Source organism: Humulus lupulus, chromosome 6 (genome assembly GCF_963169125.1).
Source record: "Humulus lupulus chromosome 6, drHumLupu1.1, whole genome shotgun sequence".
In the NCBI taxonomy this organism is placed as follows: domain Eukaryota; kingdom Viridiplantae; phylum Streptophyta; class Magnoliopsida; order Rosales; family Cannabaceae; genus Humulus; species Humulus lupulus.
In genome coordinates, this window is record NC_084798.1 from 65,389,993 (window position 1) to 65,411,241 (window position 21,249).

Below are 21,249 nucleotides of genomic sequence, written 5' to 3' on the forward strand. Positions count from 1 at the left end.
TGGGGTTTTGGTTCCAACGGCCAAAACTTATGCACTTCCCAGTTGAAGCTTTAACGGATGATGTCTCTCCCCACGTAGTTTCCAGGTTACGAAGGTTTTCTGGTTCCAACGGCCAGGCTCCTTTCACCGTACTTTATCTTTCCTGAGGCAAATAGCCAATCCCGGGACTTGTAGTTATACTGTTCGCTGGGATTGCTAAGGTGAGTCGTTCTATTGTTTGGAACGGGAGTTCTTTTGGTGAGCGTCGCTAGACTTAAGGTTAGATCTTTGCGAAGCAAAACTAACTGTTGTTGCGAACCTCATGGTGGCTGGCTTCAGGGACCTGGCATGGAGCCCTGCGAGGCTAGATCCGCGCGAAGCAGAGCTTTAGAGCGCTCGCGGATCTTGCCATCTTTTGCCCTGCGGGATCCGGAGCTGGAGCATGCGAAGCAAAGCTTTACAGCGCTCGCGGATCTTGCCATCTTTTGTCTTGCGGGACCCGGAGCTGGAGCTTGCAAAGCAAAGCTCTTCAGCGCTCGCGGATCTTGCCATCTTTCGCCTTACGGGACCCGGAGCTGGAGCTTGCGAAGCAAAGCTCTACAGAGCTCGCGGAGAATTCTGCAAAGGACTTGTCAAGGAGCTGGGGGTGTTTTGGCGTAGCTCTATGAACGTGCCTTAACCCCCAGTCCTGTCCATCGCTGGGCTACACAAGAGATAATTCTCATGATACATAATGGCAGGCATTTCTGTGGAAATTTTCACTTAAGCACATAATGCACATATGACACGTAATGCAAGCATGTTCATGGCAACAAATAAACCTAAGCTTAACAATTAGAGCAAAACAATTTAAAAACTTCAAACACAATGCTAGCACATAAGTGGTGTTCTGTGTACGTTTTGTTCAAGGGGCGTATGGCTAAGCCTTAACCATGTATACCCCCCAAGTGAGCGTGGGGTCCGGACGTCTCCGGACCGCGTGGTCACTTGTTAAAACGCAGCTTTGAACATAGGGATAAAAAGTGCGGTAAAAGCGGAGTGAATCCCTCCGTGTTTCGTTAAAATAGCCTGCTGGGCGTTAGTTTTACAACAGGGAGGATTATTTCCACATTTTTCACTTTTGTTATTTTCACCAAGGACTTCCGACTGGATGGTCCGGGGCCTACTGGTAGTAACGGCGGAGGTGCTCCGCGTTCCAGGCGCGCGGGACTTTAGATCCGTCGAGTCTCTTTAAGTGATACGTCCCATGGCCCACTTTTTCTTGGACTTCGTAGGGGCCTTCCCAGTTGGGTCCGAGGACTCCTACTCCCGGATCCTGCGTAGCAGGAAATACTCTCCGTAGGACAAGGTCCCCAACTTCGAATGCACGGCTCTGGACTCTCGTGTTAAAGTGTCGGGCTATCTTGCCTTGGTACATTTTTAGTTGGACCTGCGACTGCTCCCGGAGCTCTTCGATCATGTCTAAGGACTCCTGGAGGAGGGCATGGTTCCGGGTAGGATCGTAGGTGTCTTGCCTGTGAGAGGGGATCATAGTTTCTACTGGGATGACGGCCTCGCAACCGAAGGTCATGGAATAAGGCGTGTGCCCCGTCGAAGTTCTCTCTGTTGTGCGATAAGCCCAAAGTACTCGCGGAAGTTCTTCCGGCCAGTGAGCCTTGCATGCTTGGAGTTTTTTCTTCAACGTGGTCTTTAATATTTTGTTTACAGCTTCCACTTGTCCATTAGCCTGGGGTCTGGCGACTGCGGAAAAGCTTTTGATAATTCCATGCGAAGCACAGAAGTTCGTGAAGTGTTCACTGTCAAACTGCTTTCCGTTGTCGGACACAATTTTCCGTGGAAGCCCAAAACGACACACTATATTCCTGATGACAAAATCCAGTGCTTTTTTAGATGTGACCGTGTTCATAGGTTCAGCTTCAGCCCATTTGGTGAAGTAGTCTACCGCGACTATGGCGTACTTCACTCCACCCTTTCCAGTGGGGAGGGAACCTACTAGGTCAATGCCCCAAACGGCGAACGGCCAGGGGCTGGTCATTAGGGTAATTTCCGTAGGCGGCGCTCGCGGAACCTTGGCGTACCTCTGGCACTGCTCACACTTCCTGACATAATCCACACAATCCTTCTTCATGGTGGGCCAGAAGTATCCTTGTCGAAGGATTTTTTTGGAGAGGCTCAGCCCGGAGGTATGATCGCCACAGAAGCCTCCGTGAATCTCATGGATGATGGTGCTGACTTCGGTTCCGGCAACACACCTAAGGAAGGGTATGGACAACCCCCTGCGGTAAAGCTTTCCATCCATAACCACGTAGCGGGGAGCTTGATACTGGAGCTTCCTTGCGTCAGCTTTATCGGTGGGGAGTTCTCCGGTGGTGAGAAATCTGAGGATGGGTCCTATCCAGGAGTGGGAATGGTCGATGATGGCGTTTATCCTTCGCGTCTCAGTACTGGGGGCTTCTAAGTGCCCGATGGGGACTAAGCCATACTGTTCAATCTCCGAGTCCGTTGCAAGCTTGGCCAGCGTGTCCGCAAGTGAGTTCTGGTCCCGGGGGACCTGGCAGATGTTGTAGCCTTTGAAATGCTGCAGTAGGTCGCGGGAGAGAGACACGTAGGCAGCCATCCTTTCGCCTTTCGTCTGGTATTCCCCGGATATTTGGTTTACCACAAGTAGGGAGTCGCTGTACACTTCGATTTTTTGGGCTCCGACTTCTCTGGCCAGTCGTAACCCAGCTAACATGGCTTCGTGTTCTGCCTCGTTGTTGGATGCTGGGAATGCGAAACGGATGGCGCTCTGGAGCTGATGCCCTTGGGGAGATATTAGGATAACCCCCGCTCCAGCTCCTTTTTCATTTGAGGCTCCGTCTACGTAGACCTTCCAGGTGGGAAGTTCCGGGACAGGATATTCTGGGAGGTCATTCATTCCCGAGCACTCCACAATAAAGTCCGCGAGAGCTTGACCTTTTATGGAAACACGCGGTTGGTAGTGGACGTCGAACTGGCTTAGTTCCATGGCCCACTTAAGCAATCTGCCAGAAGACTCGGGCTTCTGCAGGACTTGTCGGAGAGGGTGGTTGGTGAGTACTTTGATGGTGTGCGCCTGGAAATATGGCCTCAGCTTCCGTGAAGCGATCAGCAAGCAGAGGGAGAGTTTCTCGATCATCGAATATCTGGACTCGGCGTCCAATAACCTCTTGCTTACGTAATACACAGGGAGTTGGATACGGCCATCTTCCCGGACGAGAGCGGCACTTACTGCGTGCTCAGTCACAGCAAGGTATAAGAACAACGCCTCTCCTTCGACCGGCTTGGACAGAATGGGGGCTCGGGTTAGATGTTCTTTGAGGTGTTGGAAGGCCGCTTCGCATTCGGGGGTCCACTCGAACTTCTTGTTCCCTCGCAGAACATTGAAGAAGGGGATACACTTGTCGGTGGCCTTGGATACGAAGCGACTGAGAGCAGCTATCCTTCCGGTGACGCTTTGGACATCCTTATGCTTCCGGGGGGAAGGCATATCTATGAACGCCTTTATTTTCTCAGGGTTGGCTTCCACGCCGCGGGAGCTGACAATAAAACCGAGGAACTTCCCAGACGAGACCCCGAAAGTACATTTCTTTGGATTTAGTTTCATCCCGTACTTTCGGATCACGGCGAAAGCTTCCTCAAGGTCGTTACTGTGGTCCCCGGAGGTCTTGGACTTTACCAACATGTCGTCCACGTACACCTCCATGTTCCTCCCCAGTTGGTCCTTGAACATTCTGTTTACCAGACGCTGGTAAGTCGCCCCAGCATTCTTCAAACCGAAAGGCATGACCACGTAACAGTAGACACCCTTATCCGTGAGGAAGCTGGTGTGTTCCTGGTCCGCGACATGCATCTTGATCTGGTTGTATCCGGAGTACGCATCCATGAAGGATAAGAGTTCGTACCCGGAAGTAGCGTCCACCATCTGATCGATTCGCGGGAGAGGGAAACAATCTTTCGGGCAGGCCTTGTTTAGGTCCGTGAAGTCAATGCACATTCTCCAGGACCCATCGGGTTTCGGGACCAGAACTGGGTTGGCCAACCACACGGGATAGTGCGACTCCTGGAGAAAGCCTATGGACATCAATTTGTCCACTTCAGCTTTGACGGCTTCGGCTCTCACTGGGTCCAGCGGCCTCCTCTTTTGGCGAATTGGAGTTGCAGCTGGGTCTATGTTGAGTGCGTGGCACGCAACATTGGGATTAATCCCCGTCATATCAGCGTGGCACCATGCCAGGATATCCTGATTATCCTTCACAGTGGCCACGATCTTATCTCGAACGGCCGACGGCAGGTTTTTTCCCACCTGAATGACCTTGGTGGGTTCTCCCGGATTGAGGATCACCTCTTCGACTTCCTCCATCGGCTCTATTGCTTTCTCGATTCCCACTCTTGGGTCGAGTTCGTCAAAGTATGCCTCCTGAGCATCCCTAGTTTCTGGCAATACTTCCGCCAAAGGAATGGCAGCAAACGTCTCTCGGACCGTGTAGACAGCTCGGACGGAGACGTTATAACAGCTCCGTGCACTTCTCTGGTCTCCTCGGAGGGTGCCAATACGCCCATCGTCGCAGGGAAACTTCAAGCATAAGTGACGTATCGAGGTTATGGCCCCACAATCGATCAGGACCGGTCGGCCTAAGATGGCATTATACGCCGTGGGGCAGTCGACCACCACGAATGTGCTATGCTTGAAGGCACAAGCGTCGCTTTCTCCTCTGAGGGTGACCGGAAGTTGAATTTTGCCTAATGGCATGAGTGCGTCCCCATTGAAACGTTGAAGCTGGATGGGGCATGGGGCCAGGTCCGTCTCGGTCAATCCGATCGCGTGGAAGGCCGCTTTGAAGAGGATGTTCACGGAGCTTCCGTCATCGATCAAGACCCGTGAGACCTTCTTATTGGCAATCTGGGCTTCCACCACGAGGGGATCGTTGTGGGGGAAGTGCACATGTCGAGCATCGTCCTCCGTGAAGGTGATGGGAAGATCCATCATTCGGGGACGTTGACCAGGTGATTGGACCAAGGCGCACATCTCCTCGGCGTGCTCTAACTCCTTCAAGTACCTCTTCTGGGAATTGCGGGTGCTTCCGGCAAGGTGTGGTCCTCCGGAAATGGTGGCGACGTGTCCGTCAACGGGTGGCGGAGCAAGGCCGGGCGGATATGGGTTGCCTGGCCCTGGAGCCAACAAGGCAATGGGCGCCGGAGCAGGTGGAGGAGGAAGTGCTGGGAACTGAGACCCGGGAGCTTGGGGGTGACCGGCTCCAGGAGCGCTAACGGCCCCCCTCTGTCCCGGTGAATATGCAGCTCCGTGAACTACCCCCTGTCCGGGATAGATTATGGGTATTCTCACCCACTGACCGAGGTGTCCCGCTCTTGCCAAGGACTCGATCTCATCCTTCAGCTGAAGGCACTCATTCGTGGTGTGCCCCACGTCTCCGTGGAACTCACACCTCTTATTGGAGTCTCGCGGACGCCTTCCTCCGTGAGACACTTTCGGGGGCTTCCTGTAGTTGACCATATTACAGGTCGCCCGATAGACATTCTCTCGCGAGTCTATCAAACTGGTATATTCCGTGAACTTGGGCTCATAATCCTTTCGGGGTTTCTTTGAATGGTCTCCCCGGTTGGAGTTTCTTCCGCTTCGCTTGCTCCGCGATTGGCTCAAACTTCGTTCCGGGGCTTCCGCTTGCGGCTGCGGCATGCTAGGAGCGATACTACATCCGGTTTGTACCGCTCCATACCCAGAGAAATGGGTTTGACCCGGCGTCTGAGCAGACGCGGAAGGCCCATACACACTCGGAGTGAATCGGGCTCCTGGAAGCGTGAGGACTGGTGCGGGAGCTTGCGAAGCAAAGCTCGGCGCAGTCACGGAAGGGGTTGGAGCCGGGGGAACTCCAAAGGCTTGCTGGTAGGCATCCTCAAGGTTGATGATTCCCTGAGCTTTTGACATGAATTCGGACAGGGTTTCTGCCCGTCTCCTTTGCATTTCCCCCCATAGCAGGGAGCCGACAGTAAGGCCCGATTGAAGGGCGATCAGCTTCATGTCATCGCTGACCTTGGTTTTTGCAGCAGCTTCCATCATTCTCTTAATGAAAGCTTTGAGGTTCTCAGTGGGTTGCTGTTTGATGTTGGTTAGGGAACCAACCTCCATGTCGTGGTCGCGGGCAGCAATAAACTGCCTCCTAAACGCGGACTGTAGCCCCTTCCAACTGTGGATTGATCCGGGAGCTAATCTTTTCCACCAGTCCTCCGCAGACTTGGTAAGGGTGAGTGAGAAGCACATGCATTTGGCGTCCTCACTGACGCGCGCCACTTGCATCATTTTATTGTATTTAGCTAGGTGGGTACGCGGGTCTGTCCTCCCATCATATAATTCTATGTGAGGCATTTTGAAGTTATCCGGGAGGGACGTTTCCGCGATCCTCCTAATACATGGTTCCGGGTCTTCTTCCTCAGAATCTGACAGGGCCCCACTTTGCTTCCGGACCAGCTTGGTCAAGGCAGCAATCTGTTCCTCGAGCCTCTTCGTATCACTTTCCGGGAGGTCACGTCCCCGGAGCTTGTCATTAATATGATTTCGGAGGTCATCTCCGCGAGGCCGGGCTTTTTCCCCTTTGGCCTTCTCATACTTGGCCTCCAACCTTCTTCTTAGGTCCACCGTGGACCAGCTATCTTCGGAGTGCGAGTTCGCAGCCCGACCGTCCTGATTGACGGAATCACTGGGGCGGTTGTTCCTTCCCCTAGGCCTGGGTGCCTTAGCACCGGGCCCTTTAGGCACAGAGTGCCCCCTTGGGGCTGAAGGGCGTCTGGGCTTAGGAGCGCCAGAGACCTTCTGCGCGCGGGGGGGCAGTCGGCCTGGTGATTCACGCCTTTAGGAGGTGCAGGGGCGTTAGCGCGCACAGGCTCTCCAACTTTTTCTTTGCCCTTGTTAGGGGCGGCTTTGGATGGTCCAGCAGCGGCTGGATCCGGCATGGGGGCATCAGCACCACCCCGAACAGAGGTATCCTCGTCCGAGTCGCCTAGATCTCCGAACTTACTTTGGAGGCGTTCCATCATGCGTTGCATTCTTTCGGAGACGCGCTCCTGCTCAGCAAGCTTGGCCTTAGTGGCCACCAGTTCTTCGGCTACTTGGACCAGTTCTGGGTCCTTCTCATAGTAGCAGCCGTCCTTGTAATAACCGTCTTGGACATACTCTTCTTCGTCTTCTAAGTATGTTGTATCTTCGGTACTGACCTGATCCTGGCGGGATGTCGGGTCTTCACCTCGGTAGTCTAAGGGTTCGCTCTGCACCACATCTTCCATCACGGTATCGGGGTTGACCGTAGCATTTTTGTCAACAGCGGATTTTCGCGTAGTCACCATCTCTTTAGTACGAAGTGAATACAAAAAACGTACACAGAAAAAGAGCTGACTAACAACTTCCTACAGCTCTCAATGAAAGCACCAAAATGTTTACCGAGTTTTTCGGAAACGAATAACTAACAGAATAATAAAAAGATAAGAACCGTAGAAATACTGAAATGTAACTAAACAAACAGTGTTTTTACGTGGTTCAGGCATTAACAAGCCCTAGTCCACGAGTCGATGTTATTATACTTGGAAAAGATTACAGTAAGATGGCTGGTGCATAAGAACTTCACACCCTCACAATGTTTCTCTCGGGTTCTCTTAAAGAAGATGAAGCTAGAGAGAATTTGGTAGAGTCTTTTGCTCTCTGATCCCTCCTTTTCCCCTTCTTGTAAAAGGAAGGAGTCTTTATAGCTAGGGTTTCGGATTAGGGTTTTTCTCTACGTACATGAGTCTTAATTACACCAGCCATAAATAGGGGATACAATTACTATAGTCGCATGGCTACCAGACTCTATGTGGGTATATTTACGTGAAAGTATGGGGAACACACAAAGTCAGCCGTCTTTTCCAAGTTGTCAGCGGAACAGTAGGCGAAAAGCTACCCTTAGGCGTGCTGGGATGTGTGCGGCTTTGACCTGACGGGCGTGTCAGGCGGGATTCTGTGTCAGACGGATATCATTCCAAATATGCCTTCTCCCGGACTCGACCGTTCGGTTTTGTTCTGTGCGGGGCACGGAACTGTTTCCGCGGAGACCACTCGAAGAGCCTCTCCTGGAAGGGGCCTCCCCGAGGGGTATCCTTCGGGAGTCCGGGAGAGTTGACGAGTTTCCGTGTTGTGCTTGTTTGGAAGAGTAATCCGGATACTAGACAGGAGAGGCGAAGCCTTTCTGTCCATCCGCGAGCTCTGGTCACCCTCCGTGAAAGACATCGATAATTCTGCTTCCCCGAGGTCATCAATCTAAACGCTATCCGGAAATCTGGATAACAATAACCTTGCCTGAGAACCTTTAAGGCCAGGCTTTGCCCCCCAGCATGGTCTCCGTAGAATCCTTCGTAAATGTCCTGCAGGATGGCCTGTGCCTCACCTGGATGAACGCACCGGAGGAGAGGTAGGGAATGTCTACGTCGGTACAACACACCATCGACCAGCGTGTACCTCGAAGCTTGATACAAGACCCGTCGCGCATCGTTACGTCCCTCGAGAAACTTGCCCTCTGTGAGATACTCAATGATGGGGGTCATCCAGGTCGGCCTAGCGTCAATCATCTCGACCTCTGCCCGATCTCCTTCTATACTTGGTTCTTCCAAGAATTCTATTGGCACCAACCCCAGGGTTTCTGTCTCTCCCGAGGTGGCGAGTTTGGCGAGAGCATCCGCGTTGGCATTCTGTTCCTGAGGTATCTGCTCGATCGATCCTCACTCAAATGCGGACAGCTCAGATTTTACCTTTGCCAAATAGGCGGCCATCTTGGGTCCCCGCGCCTGATATTCGCCCAGAACCTGGTTTACCACGAGCTGGGAGTCACTGAAGCACTGGACGGAGCTCGCCTTTAACTCCTGAGCTACCCTTAGCCCAGCTAACAAAGCTTCGTACTCTGCCTCATTGTTGGACGCCTTGAACCCGAACCTTAGCGCTGAGTGAAACCTATGTCCTTCGAGGGATATTAGAATGATTCCAGCCCCGGAGCCGCTCTCGTTAGATGAACCATCAACGAAGATCTTCCACGACGAATGCAGTGAGGCGACTTGAAGTAGGCCTTCTGATGGATCCTCTTGGAATCCCGTGCACTCTGCCACGAAGTCAGCCAACGCCTGACTTTTTATGGCAGTCCGTGGAGTATAGAAAATCTCGAACTGACTGAGCTCGACCGCCCACTTTAACAAACGTCCCGATGCTTTAGGCTTTTGCAAAACCTGCCTTAGAGGCTGATCGGTCATGGCGTGTACTGAGTGGGACTGGAAATACGGTCTGAGCTTTCGCGAGGCTGTGATTAGGCAAAACACCAGTTTTTCCTTCAGTGGGTACCGTGATTCTGCTCCGAGGAGTCTCTTGCTGATGTAGTAGACTGGCTTTTGAACTTGGTCCTCTTCCCGTACCAGCACGGCGCTAGCTGCGTCCTCAGTGACTGCCAGGTAGAGGAAAAGAGGTTCTCCTGCCTCGGGCTTGGACAGCACGGACGGTTCAGCCAGATGCGCCTTCAGATCGAGGAATGCGCTTTCGCATTCTACTGTCCACTCAAACTTCTTGTTTCCCCGGAGCAGGTTGTAGAAGGGCAAACACTTGTCGGTCGACTTGGAAATGAACCGGTTGAGTGCTGTTACTCTTCCTGTGAGGCCTTGGACGTCTTTCCGCGTCCTGGGGGAGGGAAGCTCGAGCAGTGACCTGATTTTGTCGGGGTTCGCCTCGATTCCTCGGGTATTGACTATGAACCCCAGGAATTTCCCCGATGCGACCCCGAACGTGCACTTCTGAGGATTAAGCCTCATGCCGTATTCCCGTAGTATTTTAAAACATTCTTCCAGGTCGGAAACATGGTTGTCGGCAGTCTTTGACTTGACGAGCATGTCATCAACATACACTTCCATGTTCTTTCCGATCTGGTCCGCGAACATTCTATTTACTAGCCTCTGGTAGGTAGCTCCGGCATTCTTCAGGCCAAAAGGCATGACCTTATAGCAATAGACATTCGTGGGGGTCATGAAGCTGGTATGTTCCTGGTCTGCCGGATTCATCGCGATCTGATTGTAGCCTGAGTACGCGTCCATGAAGGACATGAGCTCGTGCCCCGCCGTAGCATCCACCAGCTGATCGATCCTAGGCAATGGAAAGCAATCCTTGGGGCAGGCTTTATTCAGGTCGGAGAAGTCAATGCAGGTCCGCCATTTCCCGTTGGGCTTTGGAACTAGCACGGGGTTGGCGACCCAAATTGGAAATTTGGCTTCGCGGATAAAGCCACACTTTTTGAGCCAGGCCACTTCTTCTTTTAGAGCTTCAGCTCGGGTTGTTCCTAAACGCCTTTGCTTTTGAGACTTGGCAGGAACGCTTTTATCCAGATAGAGCGTGTGCATGACGACACTCGGACTGATCCCCACCATGTCCTCGTGGGACCACGCGAATACGTCCAAGTTATTCTTCAGAAACGTAATCAGCTCCGCCTTTCTCTTGTCGCAGAGGTTCTTCCCGAGCTTAACCGTCCGTGACGAATTTTGTGGATCAATGTTCACCTCCTTGAGTTCCTCAATAGCCTGGAGCTCGGACCTATCTTCGCCTAGTCGGGGGTCAATGTCCTCACTAAGGGCGACACTTTCCCCTTGGGCGTTTTGAGGTTTTTCAATCTCAGGAACCACCAAGGGCTCCTGGGATTCCTCTTCACTCAAAATGGGCATAGCCAGCTGCCCGGGTTTAGACTTTCCCTTCATGGAAATGCTGTAGCATTCCCTGGCAGCGAGCTGATCGCCCTTGATGGTGCAGATTCCTATTGAAGTAGGGAATTTCATGGCGAGGTGTCGAATGGAAGTGATGGCCTCGAAAGCGATGAGCGTAGGTCGGCCCAAAATGGCGTTGTAGGCAGCGGAGCATTCAATGACCACGAATTCAAGTAGTTTGGAGACTATCCGAGACTCTTCTCCTAGGGTGATCACCAGCTCGATCGTCCCTATCGCTGTCGATCCTTCTCCCGAAAAACCATATAGCATCATGGAGGTCGCCTTTAGCTCGGCGACGGTTAGACCCATCTTTTCTAAGGTGGATCGGAATAGGAGGTTCACCGAGCTTCCATTTTCCACCAACACTCTCCTCACTTTCCGATTGGCGAGCTGGACTGCTACGACCAAGGGATCACTATGGGGGAATTGGACATGACCTGCGTCTTCCTCCGTAAACGTAATCGGTTGCTTCTCTAAACGCTGCTGTTTTGAATGACGCTGCTCCTGGATGAACTCCACTCCGTTGTGGGCCTTTAACTCATTCACATACCTCTTCTGGGCGCCTCTGCTCGTGCCAGCCATGTGCGGTCCTCCAGAGATGGTGGATATCTCTCCCTCGATCACGGGAGGAGGGACGTCCTGATCTACCCGAGGCCCGGGCTGACTGGCTGAGACTTCTGGAGCGGGTCGACCCGCTGGGACCCTGTTTCGTGAATATTGCGCCAAGGGGCCTGCTCAGATGAGAGTCTCTATCTCATCTTTTAGATGCCTGCAATCGTCAGTATTGTGGCCGACGTCGTTGTGAAAACGGCAGAATTTTGAAGTGTCTCTATTTCCTTTGTGGTGTTTCAATGGCTCCGGTCTCTTCCAGGGGACCCGAGCAGCATTGGCTAGGAAGATGCTTTCCCTGGACTGGGTGAGCTCGGTATATGCTGTGAACACGGGCTTGAATTTATCCACAGACTTATTCTTCTTTTGACCGTGCTGGCTGTTTTCACCATTTCCCTTCCTTTTGCCAACACCGGGCTGGTTGTTTTGCGTGATCTCGGGGATCGCCACCACGATCTTCGCCCCCGTTCCAGCGGGCTTCTCGGGAACCTAGCTGGTCCCCGCGGCTGAAGCTTCAGCTTCTTCTAAGTTTATCCACTCTTGGGCTCTGTTAAGGAATTCGTTAACCGAGCTGACTCCCTTCCTCTGAATATCTTTCCACAGGTCTCCCCCGACCAGGATTCCGGTTCTCATGGCCATGAGCTTAGAGCTATCGTCAGCGTCTCTGGCTCGAGCAGCGACATTCGCGAATCTGCTCAAGTAGGCTTTCAACGTTTCACCGTGCTGCTGTCTCACGTTAGCTAGGGAATCGGCTTGGACTCGGGCGGCCTGAGAGGCGCGAAACGCCCTTTTGAAGTCAGCTGAGAAAGTCTTCCAGGAGCTGATTGACTGCCTTTTACTCTGCTTGAACCACTGCCTGGCAGGTCCGATCAGTGTGGAAGGGAAGATCAAGCAACGCAGCTCCGGGCCAATGTTATGGGCCATCATTAGGGTGTTGAACATCCCTAAATGGTCCGACGGGTCCCCGTCCCCGTTGAACTTTGACAAGTGGGGCATACGAAAACCAGATGGGTATGCCGTCGCTGCTATATTGGGGGCGAAGAGTTCCATTTCGTCACTCGAATCATATTCGTCTTTTTCTTTTTCTGACAGAAGCTTCCTCATCAGTTCCTCCATCTGAGCTAGGCGCTCGAGGGTTTGGTCCTGAGATCCTGGGTTATTCTGGGGCTGCTCCACAGCTCCGGACCCATTGTACATATTAGGTGGGTTGTTGCCCCTCCTATCTTGAGATAGGTTATTTGGGACATTCCCTCCGTTACGTACTTCGGATCGAACTCCCGCCGAGCGGGCCTGACTACCCTCTCCAGCCCTGTCATCTCTGTGAGAGTTGAGGCGATCTCGAAGGTCACCTCCCTGGGTGGTCTGGTGGCTCTGTGCCGAACTCAGTCGCTAACGCAAGTCTCCTCCGGAGAGATCACTCCGGCGGCTGCCGGTCCAATGACTCCTGCCGGATAGGCTTGGAGTCCGCCTTTGGTGGTGAGGACCTGAGCTTTCTTCAGGCGCCCTGCTACGCTGGGAAGGTCCCGCTGATGGTGGGTCTCTCCTACTACTCCCGTAAGCCAGGATGTCTCGGAAGGGCCAAGGAGACGGATATCTGATTGGAGAAGGAGGATGCCTGACTGGGGAGGCGATCCTAGTTCCGTCTGGACGGATCAAATTTGGTGGGGGCCTTTTGGCCCTGCCAGCTTGCTGGTCCCACCCTGGGCGAGCTGGACGAGGCGCAGGAGGGGCCTCTGGGACGGGCTGGCGCTGCTGGCCCGCCCCGGATCTCCTTCGGGAGTTTCCTCGAGCTCTCCTGAGCGTTCCCGAGGAAGGTTAAGAACTAGGAGTTGACGTCCTGACCGAACGGCTGTATTGCTGTTGTCTGACCCCAGGCATTTCCCTGAAGTTTGCCTCTTGATGGTGTGATGAAGGGGTGGAGTTGGCTGCAGGAGGCCTATCCGACCGGCTATGCCTGGGTCGATTACCCCGGTGAGACTTAGGAGCCTCACCTTGCCTCTCTCCAACGTTAACGTTGGTTGTGAGAGGGGGTAGTCGAGCCAGAATATCCTCGATTTGCCGACCGGCTGTCGCTAACTGGCTCCTCAGTTGAGCATTCTCCATCTCCACCGCAGTATAATAACACGGGTTCGGATTAGGTGGCCGGGGTGCTGAGCTACCAGTGTCGTCTTGGCCCACCGGCTGCTTTCCTGGCCTCTGTTGGACTTCAGGAATTTGGTCATCAAGGATGGCAATATGGTGGGCCTCCTGCCCCTCCTGCTGCTCTGTTTCGTTGCCATGCCTGGATCGAGTGGTCACCATAGCTGGGTGTTTGTGGCTGCACTAATTGAACTCGCTCTCAATGAAAGCACCAAACTGTTGACGCGGTTCTTCGCCAACAGGTAATTAAGAGAAGAAGAGAAAGGGATTAGTACTGAAAGTAGAACCGTCAAAGATATGAAATCTTAGGGGATGAACTAAGTGACTCAAGACACGTTTTTAAGTGGTTCAAAGGTTAAAATCATTCTACTCCACTAGTCAATATTATTGATATATTCTGGATATTTGGTTACAAAGTGTATATCTCTTCTGAGACTATTTTTTCCAACCCTTATCAACTCCCAGGGTCTCCATATTTATAGGAGGAGGCACCTGGAAGTTGGTAAGGAGGTCATCCCGTGACCTTCTTATTTGTCATATCAACTCTGTGACATTCATGATTAATTCCTAAACCTGACACATAAGTATGGTCAAATCGATAGATAAGGAGATAATGGGCCGCACGGCCCAACCCAGCCGTGGGTGTCTGAATATGCACGTTCCTGCTGCGTGTCCGAGAAGTCAGGGAGATATCGGACACGTGATGTCAGATATAGGCACGTTTATCTTGCGTGTGTTGACTTTACAAAGGGTCAGAGATCCATGAGAAGCTCGTACCACGAGCTGCTTCCCTGACCCGACCTTCGGCCTTCAGACTCCTTCCCCCAGTCTTGGGCAGCCTTGGCGAGTCCTTGAGGATACCTCGAGCTAAGGGGGTACGACCTCGAAACAGGATCTCCGACCTGGGGAAATTTACGGACTAACCTTGATTAGTCCGAGGCCCGACCTGCTAATCAGCCTGTGGGAGAACCAGGGCGTACAATTTATTATCTCATTATTTTCTCTCATCACTTTATATATCATCATTTTCTCCCTCCTCATTTTTTTTATCTCGTCATTTTCTCTCTCATCACTTTCACTCTCTTTTTATTTTGCATCAGTTTCTCTTCTTAATTTTTCTTCCTCAGAATTTCTCAACTTACTTTCTCTCTCCTTATTTTTCATCAATTTTTCTATCACATTATTTATTACAAACTCTTAAAATAATTTTCTCCTTGTAAAAATATTTATTAATTTTTATTTAAGATTTTTTTAAATAAAACTAAAAATTATTTTTAGAAAACATTAACCAAACAGCTGTTGTTTTTTTAAAACTACAAAAACTGTTTTCTGTTCTTATTTCTGAGAAATTTTTTAAAAAAGTTTGTAATAAATAATGAGATAAAATAATTTGAAAGAAAAAATGATGAAAAATAAAGAGTGAGAAAGCAAAGAGAGAAAATTTGAAGAAATAGAAATTGATCTAAGAAAAAATGAGAAAAAAAGTGAAGAGAGAGAAGTGAGTAGAGAAAAAGTGATGAGAGAGGAAATTGAGAGAAAAAATGATGAGAGAAAATGATGATATATTAAGTGATGAGAGAGAAAGTGAGATATAGTAAGTGATGAAAGAAAAAATGATGACACAATAAGTGATGCAACAGAATATAAAGAGATAGAAAATGATGAAAGAGAAAATGAAAAGATAAAAAATGAGAAAAGATAAAATAGCGAGAGAGAAAAGGTAAGAAGAGAAAATAAGGAGATAGAAAATGATGAAAAAGAAAATAATGTGAAAGAAAGTGAAGAGAGAGAAACAAATAAGAGAGAAAATGATGTGACAATAAATAATGTTAAATTATAATAATTAAAAAAGCGATATGAAAAAAAAATAGATAAAAAAAATTAAGAATAACAGAAAACATTTTGTTGTTCTCAAAATTTTCTACTTTTTGTAACTTTGATTTTAAAAATTATTTTCTGAAAACAAAGTCAAAAAATCCTAATTTGTTTTTAAAATACAGTTTTTAACTTTTAAAAACAAAAACAAAAAACATTTCTTGGGACTTCTAGAGACAGTTTCAAGCTGCTCACATGAGACAAAAAGTTGAAAACAACCCTGCAAATCTTAAACAAAGACCAAGCAAGTCCTTGAAACAATATGTGAAGCGGTTCAACGAAGATGACGCTAAAGCTAAAAGAGTTGATGCGGTGCAGGATTGCAGTCAGAGTCAAAATTGAAAGACAGTATTAAGGAAAAAAGCTGTTACACAAAAAAGAGATTTCACGTTAAATTTGAAGATGTGAAAAAGCTTAGGAAATTGCAAACAAGCCAGTCTCAGCGTGCTCATTTTATATACATAAATTGCAGACATAATGACATAATTTTTTTAAATAAAACCATTATCACAAGTGATCAATTATACTGCCATATCACTAATAATACTACATCGTCAATGTTTACACACCCGTGTGTAGAGAAGTGGCATCCCAATCACTATTATTTTTAATGGAATTAAATAATATACCAGTTTCAATGTCGGGTCATTTTTGTTTTCAAACATCACTCATTTTCGATTTCACCCATCTTCATAATACAAAACTAAATGAATCATTTAAATAAACCTAGTTCAGAAGAATCACAGCATACACCATTCTTGGTTTGGTTATCACATAACGATGCCTGGACCATGGTCTTGAGTTTTGACACATTAAAACCACAACGTTCTTTTACCATGAATTATGTAAAATCAAGACCCAAATTCAAACTTCATTTGATTTGGGATGTGAACTCAGGTTAAGAGTCGAAACTGGCATTGAAATTGGATATTGCACGGCAAAGTTCACCCAAGAAATCCATTTGTGAGCCGGGAGACCCAGGACGACCAGTTGGAGTCATAAACTGAAAGACATTCAAACCAAAGCAACAAATGAGAGAGAGATGAACGAGGAAGGTGGGGGTAGGTGAAGGAAGTAAGATATATATTCCCTACTCACCTGGTGAGGAAACCTGAACTGACCACCCCATGCCGACGAAGCTTTATCTGAGAACATAACTGGTTTCTCTGAAACATAAAAGATAACTTAGAATAATTACATAATACAATAGAAAGAAGGAAATTTGACAAGTGAATAGTAAATGATGCCTTAATCTAGAAGTTGGAATCAGAATGAAAATATGATTCTTTAATAACATGGCAAATTTTGTTTAGAAAATCCAGAAAAGTCTTTCGGCTTGTTATTGTCAGAGTTAAAAATATCTTAGCCATTCTGGTTTTGGAGAAGCAGTGGGGAACAGGCCTCAAAGCACAAGTCTTACACCTAAACTTAAACATTTGAAACCAATAACTAAAATAAATCAAGTATAAAATTAAAGGACCAACGTAATAATGAAATATCAAACAGTCGTAATCAAATCGAAGCCACGTTATATAAAGCTGGACCAGTTATAACATTAAATTCCGTACTCTTAAAATTGAATCACAATATGAAATAATGTAGGACCAAGGCATAGACCATAGTGCCTCGATTAAAGTATAACCCCAAGTGGTAAGGTGGAACAATACCATATGTAGAATTTGTACTAAACCATGATTCTGACAAATTCCAATTCTTGGAGCAACCAATACACTTCAGCATCTTCAACTGAAACGTTCTCATCTTACCCAAGTCTCATGTTCAAGGTTCTAGGCATCTCCATCCTCCTAATAAGCTCTTTTATATCATTTCCCTCTATTTTCATTTGTATTTATTCAGGAGGGATAGAACTTGGCAACACTACTCACCAAAATTATCTCCTCATATGACAAAATATAAAATAAAGATATCTATTCGGGGAAAAGATCCAGTATTGGGATCGTATTCTATGCAGAAATGTTTTGAAGTGTTACGTTTTCAGATTTACTACTAAATTAAGACTGTTGTAATCTTGTTGTGCTTCTTTGTTTTCTGGTAAGACTACTAGTCCTCCTATTTGTCATATTTTTGTTTTCTTTGCGAATGATTGATATACTTTTGTCCATACATGTATAGTAGGATGCTTTCATCCTTTTCTCTAAATTTTGTAGATTTCCACAGAAAACTGTAGATACATGTGCCAATTAATTTCCTAATTTTGCAATGAAATGCTTGGTTTTGGTATCAAGTGATAAACAAGAACTGGAATATGTTTTTTAAAAATAAAATCAATATCTCAAGATGTACTTGAGATGCATATTAGATGTATAGAAAACCTTAGTTCTTTCACAACTTCACTAACCTGATGACTCAACTGTTGTATCATTGTAGAACTGCATAGCAGCTGCCCAACCTGCATTTGATTGAATATAGCAAACAAGTTTTGTAAGTTGACAGTTTGAATGCAACGAATCTTGTAATTATTTTACCTAGATGAACATCATAGAAGTGAGTCTTGAAATTTATAATAAATGTGACTACAAATCACATGATGCACCAATCCAATGCATAAAGAAACTATTATATAAATATATATACATATAATCGCATCTCTTATTTTAAAATTGGGTTGTTTGAATTAATACCATAGTTAGTCGTAGTCCATATTTATCATTTTAAGAACTTATGAAATATTTATTTGTTGATTATTAGGCAATAAAAAGAAATGGCACTAGTCTCAATTGGTCACATTCTCTGTGTCCATCATTGGAAGGTAATAAAAAAAAAAGAAGCCCTAATTCTTTCTTTCTTTCTTTTCTTTCAATTTAACAGAACAAAACAAAGCTGACAGAAAAGTCAACATCATGCGGTATAGTGATCATATAATAACTTTTAAAATAACATAATAGAATCTTACGTTCATTCAGTAGCTGAGAAGCCTCACTACTGGAACACCCCTCTAAAGCTATTAACCTTGTGCGAGTGTTCTCATTTAGAAGACTTCTACTCCCTGCATCCCCATGATCAATGACAGGAACATTTCTAGAGGCAGGAACTTGATTCTTGTCTACATCATTTCCAAAAACATTGTTGGTTCGGTCAGATCGATCTGCAGCATTTGGTCTTGTTTATATTTGAAATTTAAATGGGTCTTGTTTATATTTGAAATTTTAATGGCAAAGTAATTGGGACTATATGCTTATCTCATTTCTTTGAACATTTATCCTCAGACTAATTCAAATAAAAGATATGCAGCAATAAATAGCAGACGATCAGAGACAATATAAACATTACCTTAGAATTTGGAACATATAAGGTGGTCCATTCATTAATGCCTAATAAATTAGCTCGGGTTAATTGGTTAAAATATCCCTTTGTACAACCATTGATTGCACACAACATACATGCAGAATTGTGCCCAAGAGAAGAAGGGCACAGAAGATAAAAGTGAAGGGAGAGGAAAATAAGACCCCAAATCTTCAATATTTTTTAAAGGAAATATAAAATAAATAAATAAGACAAGTTGGTATTGAAAAGTCAACCAAATTTATTTAACCTGCCAGTTTCAACAGAGCTAGGTAAAAATGCAATAAAAAGGCAGCCATTTCAATTGAATGTTCAGAGTCAATTGAACTTGCAGCTTCAATTTTCTTGAGCCATATAACTCTAGATTCTCCTTTTCCTGAAAGGGATAGAATCAGCCTTACCCCATCTCTTCTTTCAAGATTTTGCTGGAAAATTGATATACTGTACTACTACAACATCCTGGGTACAAACAAGACCTAATTGAATTGACTTTACGCTTGGGACAGGCAACTCTAAGCACCTTAACATAATATGATTTTAATAACTCAATCCCATATAATTTTTAAAAAAAAATGAATAATGAAAGCACAAATTAACATATAATACTCACCTTCCCAAAACAAAGAGAAAAAAACTAATAAATTGAACACCACATAAAGAAAGAAAGACATAATGGGAAAAAAAATATAAACATACAACCTCAAATATAAATACATGAGTATGGGAAAAGAATAGATGACCTGCAGATTTGCGCCTGTTCAGACGACTCCTGTAAATTCCATATCGAAACATTTTAAGGAAATTTATAAAAAAAAAATTAAGAGAACAAAATCTCCAATCAATATAAATGTTGCTCAACAGTAAATGCCTTGAGCCTAATCAAGAATTATCATATGAAGTTGTGTGAAATTGGGACCAAAAGAACAAGGCAATGGGCACCACTACTGGCCAATATTTTTTCTTTTGAACAATAAAAAGAGAGAAACAAACTGAGAAAATACAAAAATAGAGAGCCAGAGATAGCCAAAGTTCATAACACCAAACAAATCCAAATCAACAAGACCTCTGTAGTTTAATTTTACAAGTAGAAATAGAGTATCCTTAAACTCCTCAGAGGTTGATGCCAAATAATAAGCTACAAATACTTCACTATGTTGCCCCCATACAAGGACCCCATCCCTATAGCAACCATAAATTCCACAGTACATAAATAACATACCATATCTTCCCTACTAATTAGGTTGAAAACAAGCATGAGGTTTGTAAACCTGAAGATTATTGCACGTATTAATTGATCTTTGGCAGATACAAAAGATTCCAAAACTATCTTACAATGCTATAATAAAGGGAATAAAAAAAAACGGAAAGTCAAGTAACCTTTGATTGGGATGAGCATAACGCTTCACTATTGTTGCTGACTCCGTTGCTGCCGCAGCTGCTGAAGCTGCTGGGCCTGAAGGGTTTTCCAGCATCTTTCTCTAAACGATTGTGGGTTGGTCTCTGTGCAATCAGATGACTAACTCCACCCACCACTAAGAAAGCTCTTAATACAACTTTAGAGTCTTCAGATGTGGGTAGAGCTCTCTATCTACTTAAATCTTCCCATAACCACATCCCTTCACCTTCTTATTTCCTTTACAGAACATGCAACACTTGCTTAGCAAAGCTTTGGCTTATAAACCGATGATAATACATACATATCAGCCATTCTCATAAACAATTTACACTAAATAGTCCTGCAATCCCTAACCAGATCATAAATCCCCCACTGTTCCTACTCACAAACCCTAATTTTCGAAACCCTAAAACAAATCCTCAACGAATATAACTAAAATTAACGAAAATGTTTTATTAAAAGAAAAGAGTAACAAGTGTTTGAAATGAAAAGAAAGACATTTGAAGAGAGGAAAATGAGTACCAGAAGCGGAGAGCGTAACGTTAATGGCGGCAGCGACCGACTATGGCAGATGTGTGGAACAAGACTGAGAACTTTCAGAGTTGGGAACCACCCGAGCTAAAGAGGGATGGCTTTTACTCGGAGCGAGCTTGTATTTTCATTGGTGGGTCATCATTTTTCGAATTAAAATAATATTAATACTTTTTTAAATGATAGAAAATATCATAATAAGGGTAGGTTGGTCGCTTTATTTATTTAGTAGTTGTAGCACGTGCGAAGGTTTTATAATAATATATTAATATTGTATTTTTTATAGTCTTATTACGTTGAAGAGATTTTTTACATTAAATGTATAAATTATAAAATATAATGATACCACGTGAGTACAAATATATAACATAATATATATATATATATATATTCATAGGCGGACCCAACTTAGAACTAGCTCAGGCTATAGCCCCGGATAAAAAAAATTACTATGTTCGATTAATTGTTTCAGTTGATTGTATTCATATTTTTGTACGACAAGATCATGCACTTCATGATCAAGAATCTAATAATGAATGTAATTTTTTCAAACTTCTAACTTTTGTTGTTGATCATAACAAGAAAGTTAGAGTTGTTATTTTGAAAAATGCTCCTAAGAATCTTAA

General features: G+C 46.1%; 1 protein-coding gene across 3 annotated transcripts; it reads right to left on the reverse strand.

The window, feature by feature from the left end:
• Positions 1-15,897: 15,897 nt before the first annotated feature.
• Positions 15,898-20,776, reverse strand: LOC133782234 (uncharacterized). 3 transcript variants are annotated; one of them, XM_062221472.1, is made up of 7 exons: positions 20,615-20,776; positions 20,074-20,329; positions 19,437-19,465; positions 18,308-18,457; positions 17,753-17,803; positions 16,492-16,559; positions 15,898-16,396 (listed from the first exon to the last, which is right to left on the reverse strand). In XM_062221472.1, the coding sequence occupies exons 2-7, from the start codon at positions 20,166-20,168 to the stop codon at positions 16,292-16,294; spliced, it is 498 nt and encodes a 165-aa protein (XP_062077456.1). In that variant the 5' UTR covers positions 20,169-20,329; positions 20,615-20,776; the 3' UTR covers positions 15,898-16,291. The 3 variants fall into 3 exon arrangements, with proteins under 3 accessions (XP_062077456.1, XP_062077455.1, XP_062077458.1); XM_062221471.1 differs by having other exon boundaries at positions 18,308-18,499; XM_062221474.1 differs by lacking the exon at positions 19,437-19,465 and having other exon boundaries at positions 18,308-18,499.
• Between the last annotated feature and the right edge of the window lie 473 nt (positions 20,777-21,249).